Genomic DNA, 12,486 nt, shown 5'->3' with positions numbered 1-12,486 from the left:
CCATCCCAGTCCCCTGACTTGAAACCCATAGAAAACCTGCGGGGTGAACTGAATAGGAGAGTCCACCAGCGTGGACCCGAAATTTTAAGGATCTGGAGCGATTCTGTATGGAGGAATGGTCTCAGATCCCTTGCCATGTATTATCCAACCTTATCAGGCATTATAGGAGAAGACTCAGAGCTGTTATCTTGGCAAAGGGAGGTAGCACAAACAATTGACTAAAAGGCTTCCAATATTTTTTGCACACCTATATTTAACAAAGATATAGTTTTTGGATAAACCTGTGATGTGTTTGAAATTGTTTGATATCCATGAGAGCAGAGTATTTTTGTGAAATTTTTTAACAAAAGATTGAAAGGTTGAACAATAAAGACAATTTTACCAAGGATGCCAATATTAGTGGAGGGCAATATATATATATATATATATATATATATATATATATATATATATATATATATATATATATATATATAGGCCCTGAAGCAACAAAACATCCCCACACCATCACACTTCCACCACCATGCTTGACCGTAGGTATGATCGTTTTTGTGGAATTTGGTGTTTGGTTTACACCAGATGTAATGGGACCCCTGTCTTCCATACAGTTCCACTTTCGACTCATCAATCCACAGAACATTCTCCCAAAAGGTTTGAGGATCATCAAGGTGTGTTTTGGCAAAATTCAGACGATCCTTAATGTTCTTCTGGGTTAGCAGTGGTTTTCACATTGCCACTCTTCCATGGATGTCATTTTTGCCCAGTGTCTTTCTGATAGTGGAGTCATGAACAGTGACCTTTATTGATGCAAGAGAGGCCTATAGGTGTTTTGATGTTGTTCTTGGCTCTTTTGTGACTTTCTGGATGAGTAGTTGCTGTGCTCTTGGAGGAATTTTGGAAGATCACTTCTGGGAAGGTTCACTACTGTGCTGAGTTTTTCCATTTGGAGATAACAGCTCTCACTGTGGTTCTTTGGAGTCCCAGAGCCTTTGGGTTTTATAACCCTTCCCAGACTGATGTATTTCAGTCACCTTTCTCCTCATCATTTCTGGAATTTCTTTCAATGTTGGCATAGTGTGTTACTGGGTAAGACCTTTTAACCAACTTCATGTTGTTGAAAAAGTTCTATTTAAGTGTTGATTTGATTGAACAGGGTTTGCAGTAATCAGGCCTGGTTGTGTGTAGTCCAGCTGAACCCCATTATGAATGCAGTTTCATAGATTTGGGGAATTAGTAACTATGGGGGCAAATACATTTTCACACAGGCCCAGTTGGTATTGGATAACTTTTTTTTGCTTCAATAAATAACATTATCATTTAAAAACTCTATTTTGTGTTTACTGAGGTTGTCCTTGTTTTCTGAAGCTATTTAGTATGAGATATACACAAAAACAGAAGGACAAATACTTTTTCACAGCACTGTATACATATATAGGCTAACAGATTTCATTTCATCAAATAAAACTTAAAAATATATATGTTTTTATAAACAGTAGATACCAAAGAGGGCTTGCATTTGAAAACGGTATTTTCTAGGCTTTATATTTATATTTGTCATTTGTACCTATAAAACTGTCTTTCATTTTAAAACTAAGAAAATCAGCAAAGTTGTCAGGGACAACAGTATCAAACCTTCGTGCAACAGGAAATCAATTCATTGGCTTTGAGCTTTTCTTCTCACGTCCAACAGAGGACTTTTTATTAGCTATAATATAACAGTACATGTAGTGGAAATGAGGCGTAACGAGAAAAGCTAGTCTCTCTGTAGTGTATTGCTACAGAATGAAATAAAATAGACGTCTTCAACTGGAATAAAGTTGGTTTGAAGTTGGACGTTCGATATGTGCAGAACTGCGAAATTAAGGGACAGTCTCTAAAGTTACATACAACATTGTTAAACACGTTTCTAACTTCAATAGCATTTGAAGGGAATGACTTACAGTCATATAACCAACTGTAAAGTGTTCATCTAGGTGTCAGAAATGATGCACACCTCTTAGATTTTTGATATTTAACAAAATAAACTATTAAATCATATATAAAAATTGCCAGGTATTTTATTACTGCATGGGCTCATACACAAAATATACCATAATTTAAAGCTCAATAGCATTTGAAGGGAATGACTTACAGTCACACATCCAAAAGTGTTCATCTAGGTGTCAGGTATGATACCTTTTAGACCTTTCTGATATTTAATAAAACAAACTATTAAATCATATTTAAATTTGACATGTATTTCATTACTGAATAGGTGCGTATCATACCCGACACCTAGATGAACACTTTACAGTTGGCTTCATGACTGTACATCATTCCCTTCAAATGCTATTGAGCTTTTGTGTATGGGCCCATTCTGTAGTGAAATTCATATGTAATTTACATATGATTTAATAGCTTATTTTAATAAATATAAAAAATCTAAAAGGTGTGCGTCATACCTGACACCTAGTCGAACACTTTATAGTTGGTTTTGTGACTGTAAGTCATTCCCTTCAAATGCTATTGAGCTTTAAATTATGGTATATTTTGTGTATGAGTCCATGCAGTAATAAAATACATGGCAATATTTATATATGATTTAATAGTTTATTTTTATTAAATATCAAAAATCTAAGAGGTGTGCATTATAGCTGACACCTAGATGAACACTTTACAGTTGGTTATATGACTGTAAGTCATTCCCTTCAAATGCTATAGAAGTTAGAAACGTGTTAATGTTGTATGTAACTTTAGAGACGGTCCCTTAATTTCCGCATATCCGCGAATATCGAACGTCCAACTTCAAACCAACTTTATTCCAGTACTTCTTCAAACGTAGACAGTGTGTGTGTGCGTGTGTGTGTGTGTGTGTGTGTCTAGAGAGAGAAAGAGTTAGATAGCTTGCATATAAACGGGGGCGGAGCTTTTAGTTGTCAGGGACAACCGCGTCAACACAGTCGGGAGAAAGGCAGTGTGCGGGTGCGCGCTTTGTGTCCACACCGTGTTCTCCACACAGACCTGAGGAAATTACTCAGGGACAGGATCTTCTCCTGGGCTCGAGCTCTCAGACACTTCTTGCTGTTAACGTAAAAAGGAGAGGAGAAGCAACAAGAGATACGGGATTAAGATTTCTTTTTACACACCTTCTCTTTCATCGCGCGTTTAACTCGCAGCAGCAGCGGCAGCAGCGTGCTCTCCACATTTCTTTATTCTGTCTCTTTTACATCGTTTCCCTTCTTCTGTATGTCTGTGTGGGAGAAGAGAGGAGACAACGTAATGCTTTCATAAATGTGAATGGGAAGAAGTGTGTGCAGCGATTTTAGGGAGCGAGTGGACACGTAGAGAGAGAGAGAGAGAGAGAGAGAGAGAGAGAGAGAGAAGATGGGAAAATCCAACAGCAAACTCAAGCCAGAGGTGGTGGAGGAGCTGACCAGGAAAACCTACTGTGAGTAACACACACACACACACACACACACACACACATACATACACACACAGCAAGTAGGTAGCAATCATGTGGGAACAGTATCTTAAAAATGAAACATCTCAGTTTAACTAAGTTTTATGTTTGTAATATTCCTTGTTTGTTTATCAGTGTGACATCTGCTGCTGTGTGACACTGTGAACTGTAAATTACCAATACAATTCCCTTTAATGCCTTTAATGAGTGAATGTAGAAAGGTATAGCCCTAAAATGTGTAGTACTTAAATATTTATTACTATGATTTTCTTTCACAAGTTGCGCTCCCGATGTAGATGTAGATATAGATCTCACCAAACTGATTAAAATTGGTATTAAAGTGAACTGCACATACTAATGATACTACATTTAGCATGGGCTTAATGGAATCAGACGTCATTGGTAATGTTTAAAATAGCTATAATAATAATAATAATAATAATCTTTTTTCTATCTTTTTAAAAATATCTTTGATTTGCAGCATTGCTGTACAATGGCTGGCTAGTTTCTCAATTTCAGGCTTCTGTTTATCTCAGCCTTGAGCTGAAGCGCAGAACCCAGCCGGCTGACCCCCACGCCCATTTTTCTTACAATGCAACTCACGAGGCATATGTAATTTCAGCATAGAGGATGGGGTCAGCTGAGAGAGGTGGAAGACTTACCAGTGTTTTTATTGCAATTGTAATTCACTCCACAGGCAGCAGAGGACTCTAAAAATGACAAACTGCTCCTTTAAAGATATAAAGATATAATAATCGTCCTGTAGGTTCTCTACAAATATTTATTCGAAATGGAGATTTTTCTTTACAAAATCCTCTCTTTTACCATCTAGGAAGGCAGTTCACCCTCGTCTGAACAGCTAGGTCACAATTTAGAATTGAATATTATCCCTGTGAAAAAGCATACAATGCTGCACGTGTTTTGAGAAGGAAGTGTGTGTGTGTGTGTGTGTGTGTGAGAGAGAGATGTTCATGTATGATGTGTGTTAACCTGAATGTGTCCTTATTTATGGCTCTATACAGAATACTGTTACTGGGATCTCTGCTGTTTTTCACTGAGCTCAGCTATTAATAGCGCTCTAATCATTAACCTTTTTATTTCGACTGCATTTATTTTGAAATTACATTACGTTGGGCCTGTTTATGCCACCACAGTTCAATGAGTTCAATAAATAACACTCTGCTGCTGGGTATTGTGGAGGATTTCATCCTTTATGTCCCCAAAAATTAATATCCTCATTTCTTTGGCTTAATACACTTAATAAACCAACTAGTTCCAGCATTATTACACTGCGTTTTAGCATAGTTAGTCAGGTTTCTGGCATAACAAAACATGGCACTACGCAGCAGAGGAGAGCTTGTACTTGTCCGGTGGGCTAGATACAAATTTATGATTAGTCCACCCCTGCAAAGCGTATAAAACTGCACTTAAGTGTTGTTGTAAGTGTAGCCATATTTTATGTTATATAATGGGTGCATGTATGTTATGTTCTGGTAATAAATATTTACTAAAACATTTCTACATTGTAAACAGTAATGGATGTGGTATTACAGTATTCATGAGGATAGTCTATTTTATGAAAATCTAAGTATTGAGATCAATATAGGAACATTTATTGTGATAACACTTTTTGGCCAGTTGTAGTTGTGCCACACAAACAGAGTCAGTTAATAACAGGTGACAGAGAGACCCATGCTGACCAAGTTTAAACCTCAGTAACAGATACAGATCAAGACAGATGGACATGGCATCCATTTACAAAACATCATAATCAGATGTTTACACAGGTTTATGTATTTTATTTTGTAAGAAATTTTAATTTGTATGAAGTCACACAGTTCAACCACAGCACAATACATTAGCACGTTTGCTGCGGAGGTTTGATTCCTGCCTCCGCCCTGTGTGTGTGGAATTAACATGTTCTCTCCGTGCTTTGGGGGCTTCTTCTAGGTACTCCAGTTTTCTCCCCCAGTCCAAAGACATGCCTTGTAGGCTGACTGGCATCTCTAAATTGTCCATAGTGTATGAATGTGTGTGCAATTTTCCCTGTGATGGGTTGGAACCCTGTCCAGGGTGTCCCCCACCTCATGCCCCGAGTCCCCTAGGATAGGCTCCAGGCTCCCTGTGACTCTGTGTAGGAAAAGTGGTATGGACAATGGATGGATGGATGGACAGATGGGTGGATGTTTGTAAAAGCAGTCATAATGTATGGTGGATTGGGAAAGTATTCAGACCCCTTCAGAGTTTGCACACTTTATTGCATTATAGATTTAATTTAAAATGTTTTTTTTGGCAATCAGTCTACAACCAGTGACTCATAATGACAAAGCAGGAAGTTTTTAGATTTTCTTTTCTTTGCAAATGTATTAAAATCAGTTAGTGAAATCTCTCCTTTAGACACATTATTCAGTACTTTGTATAAGTACCTTTGACAGCAATTACAGCGTTGAGTGTTCTTGGGTAATTCTCTACAAGCTTTGCACATGTGGATGTGGGCAGTTTCTCCCATTCTTTATGACAGAGCATCTGTGAACTGCTAGCTTCAGGTCTCTACACAGATGTTCTTTAAGTTTGGGCTTTGGCCACTCAAGGACATTAGAAGAGATTCAGGTCGTTGTCATGCTGAAAGGTGAACCTTCACCCCGGTTTGAGGTCGGGTATTAGAAGGTTAATGAGCAGTACCTGGTTTTTGCCAGAGGTAGCTTTTGGATTTCAGCCTAGTTTAATTTTTGTCTCATCAGACCAGAGAATCTTTTCCCTCATGCTTTCAGAGTCATTTATGTTCCTGTAATATGCCTTTTACTCAGCAGTGGCTTCTGTCTAGCCACTCCACCATAAAGGCCTGATTGATGGAGTATTTCTGAGGCGGTTCTCCTTTCAGCAGATTCTCCCATCTCTGCAGAGAACTTCTGAAGCTCTGAGTGACCATTGGTCCTTGGTCCTTGCTTACTCAGTTTGGTCATATAGCTAGGGCTAAGAAGAGTCCTGGTGCTGTAAACATCTTCCATATAACAATGATGGATGGGGACATTCAAAGCTTTAGAAATGATTGTATACCCTTCACAGACAGAAGTATGTCTCGACACAAATTGATCACGGAGGTCTATGGAGAGTTCCTTGAGTTCCATCTCAAGATGATTGAAGCAAACAGGATGCACCTGAGTTCAATTTGGAGTGCTAGCCAAGGGTCTGAATACTTATCTAAATGAGATATTTCAGTTTTTCAATTTTAATAAATTTGAAAAAAAAAAAAGTGGATTATTGTGTATAGAATAATGGCCAAAATTACATTTAATCAATTTAAAATTATGTTATTATGTTGTATTATATAAACTATAATACAATAAAATGTGCAAAAAGTGAAGGGGTCTGAATACTTTCCAAAGCCAAGGAATATAGATCACCAATTGTTGTCTGAAGACCAAGTTCATGTAATTAAACAATAAAAGTGGAAATGTGCTTCCTAATGTGAAATTGTGCAGCCACATTGTTCATATGCGTATAAAACTGAAGACCCATGGTGAAGATTACAGAAGTTAAATCAAGATGCATAAAGAATCATTTTATAATCACATCTTGGCACTCTGAATCAGATAATATATCAGATAACACAAGAACCTAGAGATTCTCACCTGTGCTAGGTAACATGGAAAAGGCAGTAAACCTTCAGAACTAGATAGACACTATATGAACAGATATTCTGTAAGCTGTTTGACTAAACAGTGTAAAAATGAAAGCACTCTACTTATATATCTATAACCACAGAAAATCACTTTTTACATAAAGTTCTGAGAGGATCACAGTTTAAGAGTATCATAATGATACGATCCTACACTATATGGCCAAATGTTTGTGGAAACCTGACCATCACAGCCATATGTGTTTTCCTCCAAACTGTTGCCACAAAGTTGGAAACACACAATTACAGTAATGTGGAAAAAATAAGTACACCCCATGGAAATTGTTTGGGATTTTTGACATATTTGGACAGGCATATTTGATCCTCTTTGAAACAGTACCTATTAATAAAGTTGATACACTCTGTCAAATGACACATAAAACTGACAGTTTGTACTAATTTTCACAATTTAAATTAACAAAAAAACAGATCAGTCACATGGAAAAAGTAAGTATACCCCTACATTTATCACACCTTCAAATCCATAAAATTAGAATCAGGTGTTCAAGATTGGATGCCAGGTGGAAACTGTTTTATTTATACCCCTCTCATATCTAGTGTCTGGTGTTCCCTTTGTTATTGAGGTGTGTGGTGTCATCATGCCAAGATCTAAAGAGTTGTAAGGCCTTCAGAAAAAAGGTTGTGGATGTCTATGAGTCTGGCAAGGGATTTAAAAAGATCTCCAAATTATTCCTTCCAGTGTAAGGAAAATAACCTACAAGTGGCGCAGATTTCAAACGACTGCCAATTTGTCGAGGACTGACCATCCCAGCAAATTCAGCCCAAGAGCAGACCATCTGATGCAAAAAGAATTATCACAGGATCTGCTGTTGGTGTCAATGTGCAGGCTTCTACAACCAGAGAGAGATTTGACCTGCAGGGGAGGCATACCAGGAAAAAGCCTTTGCAAGACTACAGTTTGCCAATGAGCATATAGGCAAAGACCAGGCCTTTTGGAATAATGTGCTGAGTATTGACAGAGTATTTTGGCCACAGTAACAGCAGACATGTTTGGTGCAGACTAAAGACAGCTTCTTAGGATGAGCACCTCATACCAACTGTGAAGCACGGTGGTAGAAATCCCATTGAAATTCTGTGCGGGGACTTGAAATGGGCAGTACATACAAGAAAACCCTCAAACAACCCTCTTGCAACTGAAAGAATATTGCATGGAAGAGTGGTCAAAAATTCCAGCAAGCCTGGAGGACAATGGCTACAAGATGTTATTTCTGCTAAAGGGGGCAATACTAGCTTTGAAGGCCAAGGGTGTACTTATTTTTTCCACAGAAGAAATCACATCTATTAATAATTCTTTTCAATAAATGATTGAAAAAGCAAATTTTCCTTGTAGTTTTGTTCAAATATATCAACTTCATTAATCGGCACCATTTCAAAGATGATCAAATGTTTGCTTGTCCAAATATGACAAAAAAAAAAAATCCAACAATTTCCATGGGGTGTACTTATTTTTTTTCACATGACTGTATATAGGATGTCTTTGTATGCTGTAGCTTTACAATTTCCCTTCACTGGAACTAAGAAGCCCAAACTTGTTCCAGCATGACAATGCCCCTGTGCACAAAGCAAGCTTCATGAGGTCATGGTGTGTCAAGTTTGGAGTCCTGACCTCAACCCCACTGAACCTTTGTGATGAACTGGAACACTAACTGCACACCAGGCCTTCTCACCCAGCATCAGTATCTGACCTCAGTAATGCTCTAGTGGCTGAATGGGCATAAATCCCCACAGGCACACTCCAAAATCTAGTTAAAAGTCTTCTCAGAAGAGTGGAGCTTATTATAATGGAAAAGGGGGACTAAATCTGGAATGGGATGCTCCCTGTAGATACATCATGACATTTTATAAAGCATTTATCAGACACTATCCAGAGTGACTTACTTTGATCTCATTTATACAACTGAACAGTTGAGGCCTACGGGCTTTGCTCAAGGCCCAGCAGTGGATAGGAACTCAGGACCTTCTCATCAAAAGTCCAATGTCTTAAACACTTAGCCACCAAAATACAAAATCCCTAAAATATAATACTAAGGTAGGGCCTTAAATTTTTAGACATTACATCATCCAGATATATTTATAGCAAAGTTCTTGAAAAATCCAACTCAGTAAAATCAATCCTCCACATGTTTGTTTTTTGTTTGTTTTTGTATTTGTGTGTGTGTGTGTGTGTGTTTCTGTTATCTGATATTATGACAATTACCTAACATCAAAAGCCCACATGGCTGCATCTGCATTCCCTCCCATTGTCCAAACTACTAGCCAAATATGACTGACATACCATCCATCCATCCATCCATCCACTCATCCTACACAGGGTTGCAGTGGAGCCTGGAGCCTATCCCAGGGAACTTGGGGCACATCCTGGATGGGGTGCCAAGCCATCACAGTTCACAATCACATACACATTCACACACAATTTCCAAATCACACAATTTGGAAATGCCAAACAGCCTACAACACAGGTCCTTGGACCGGGGGAGGAAACCAGAGTACCTGGAGGAAACCCCTGAAGCACAGGGAGAACATGCAAACTCTGTGCATACAGGGTGGAGGCGGGATTTGAACCCCCAATCCCGGGGGTGCGATGTAAATGTGCTAACCACTAATCCACCGTGCTCCCCATGACTGGCATACTACTAAACATATATAAAAACCTAAATATTTATTCAATTTTGTTTTTATTTATTTGGTGAGCCCCTTTCCCTCAGGAGCCTACAGCCCAGTTTAGCTCATGCATGAGCCCAGGCCTGATTATAGGCCATATTAGACTACCTTTCTAGCATCTGACATTTGTTCCCTAGCTCCCTCAGACATGTCATCTGTGATCTGACATTCAGTAGATCAGTATGCATTATGTTTCAGTCAACATTTTGGATCTTATCTGTTTTTATTGATTTTGTTGAAATAAATATTTTAGCATCTAATATTGTACTGTACTGTATTGTAGCAAGTGTGTTATTTAAGATGAATGAAATCAACTAATGAAATGAAATCTAAGTACAACCCCTATTCCAAAAAAGTTGGGACAGTATGGAAAATGCTAATAAAAACAATGAGGAGTGATTTGTAAATGTACTTTGACATGTATTTTAACAAAAAACGTATAAAGAGGTATTTGATGTTTGACTTAATCAACTGCATAGTTTTTTGAAGATAAACATTTATTTTGAAATTTATGCATGCAACATGTTCCATGCATGCATGCAAGTTGGGACAGGGGTAATTTAGGACTAATAGCGATGTAACAAGTTGAAATAAGAAGGTGATGTGAAACAGGTGAGTCAATCGTCTAATCATCGTATATAAGGAGCCTCCAAAAAAGGCCTAGTACTTCAAGAGCAAGGATGGGTTGAGGCTCATCAATCTGCCAACAGATGCGTCAATGAATAATCCAACACTTTGAGAACAACATTCCCCAAAGACAAATCGGTAGGATTTTGGGTATTTCACCTTCTACAGTGCACAATATCATTAAAAGATTCAAGGAATCCGGTCAAATCTTGGTGCATATGGTTCACCATATCTTGGTGAATGCGCGTGATCTCCGATCCCTCAGACATCACTGTCTTAATGGAGTCTGTAAAGGATATCCTGACATGGGCTCGGGAATACTTTGGTAAACCTTTGTCAGTCAACATCATTCACTGCTAAGTTAAGGCTTTACTATGCAAGGCAGAAGCCATACATCAACACTGTTCAGAAGCACCGCCGACTTCTCTGGGCTCGGTCTCATCTGAGATGGACAGTAGCACAGTGGAATCGTGTTTTGTAGTCTGACGAAAACATTTCAAATAGTTGTTGGATAAAACATCCATCTTGTTCTCCGGACCAAAGAGGAAAAGGACCATCCGAACTTATCAGCGTCAGGTCCAAAAGCCAGCGTCTGGTAACTTCCACAACTGTAAGTGCATCATTAATACAGAAAGATATGTACACATTTTGGAGGAACATATGCTGCTATCCGGAGCAGGACAACACCAAACCACATTCTGCCCAGATTATAAGCGCATGGTTGTGTAAGCAGAGAGTGCGGGTGCTAGCATGGCCTGCCTGTAGTCATGACCTGTCTCTGATTGAGAATGTATGGCGCATTATGAAGCGCAAAATAAGGTAACAAAGGTCCCGTACAGTTGTGCAGCTATTGAAATGCATAATGGATGAATGAGAGAAAATTCTGCTTGCTAAACTTAACCAACTGGTGTCTTCAGCGCCCAAATGCTTAATAAGTGTTAGTAAAAGAAAAGGTGCTGTTACACAGGGGTAAACAGTCGACTGTCCCAACTTGAAAATGAGTGTCTATTTTCAAAAATAAATGAAATTCACAAAGTAAAACATCAAATAATGTGTTAATAATGTGTTTTCAATATAGGACAGGGTGAACTGAATTTTCAAACGGCTCTTTTCGTTTGTTTTTTTTGCATTTCCCATACTGTCCAAATTTTTTTCAGAACTGGGGTTGTAGTTCAAAATCTGGCATGGGGCTGAAATTAATATATAAAAGTAAAATCACGAACCAGCTATTATGAGAACATTATAATTTGTCAGCATGTGATGATTACACCCAATTACTGGAGTCAGTTAGGTCTGGCACATCTTTTGAGCATCATGGTTATTTCTGATTTTATAAATGAAATGATGCCAAATTGTAGAGTGTAAGCCAACACGTGATATATTGTCGAAGTTGTTATATTATGGTTAAATCATTAATTCATTATTTTACCAGATTTGTCTGCCTGGTCTGTTCAGTTAGCTGTAGCACATTAGCACATCATGATCCTATCAGACTGTACAAATGAAATGGAAGAAGGATGCAGGGCTGAATCTCATATCTGAAGATTATTATTGGCTAATTATTATAATATTATAGTATTCCTTGGTTAGCAGGCTTATAACAGTCACCCTGTTCTGTACACTCTAAAAGGCCTTATATAGCCTTTACATAATCAAATTATGTCCATGTGGCTACTAATAAATTAAGTTAGCAAATGTATGTACAGTGCTGTTAAAAAGTAGTTTTTGTGTACATCTCATACTAAATAGTTTTAGATTTTCAAATGAAATGCAACATAAAACAAAAGCAACCTGAGTAAACACATGATACAGTTTATAATTTTTTTATTGAAACGGAAAAACACCTATCACCAATGTGAAAAACTAACTGGATCATTGTCTTGCTGCATAATCCTGTTGCGCTTGAGTTTCAACTTACGGACTGAAGACCAGACATTCTCTGATTTTCTGATAGAGAGCAGAATTCATGTTTCCCTCAATTATTGCAAGTTGCCCAATCCCTGATGCAGCAAAGCATCCCCACACCATCACACTTCCACCACTATGCTTGACCGTA

At 38.1% G+C, this 12,486-nt stretch overlaps 1 protein-coding gene across 3 annotated transcripts in view; it reads left to right on the top strand.

Moving 5' to 3' along the window:
* Positions 1 to 2,815: 2,815 nt before the first annotated feature.
* The window catches only part of ncs1a (neuronal calcium sensor 1a), a 61,131-nt gene continuing 51,460 nt past the window's right edge, over positions 2,816 to 12,486 (top strand). For all 3 annotated transcript variants that reach the window (XR_008385028.1, XM_053617977.1, XM_053617978.1), the window contains exon 1: positions 2,816 to 3,427. Coding sequence is in view for 2 of the 3 variants with exons in the window: in XM_053617977.1 (XP_053473952.1) it covers positions 3,364 to 3,427 (64 nt within the window). In the remaining variant the exon portion in view is untranslated. The remainder of the gene's footprint in view (positions 3,428 to 12,486) is intronic.

This window comes from Ictalurus furcatus, chromosome 28 (assembly GCF_023375685.1).
Source record: "Ictalurus furcatus strain D&B chromosome 28, Billie_1.0, whole genome shotgun sequence".
Classification (NCBI taxonomy): domain Eukaryota; kingdom Metazoa; phylum Chordata; class Actinopteri; order Siluriformes; family Ictaluridae; genus Ictalurus; species Ictalurus furcatus.
Note: the sequence above shows the minus strand (reverse complement) of the source record. Positions and strands in the feature narration are given on the sequence as shown.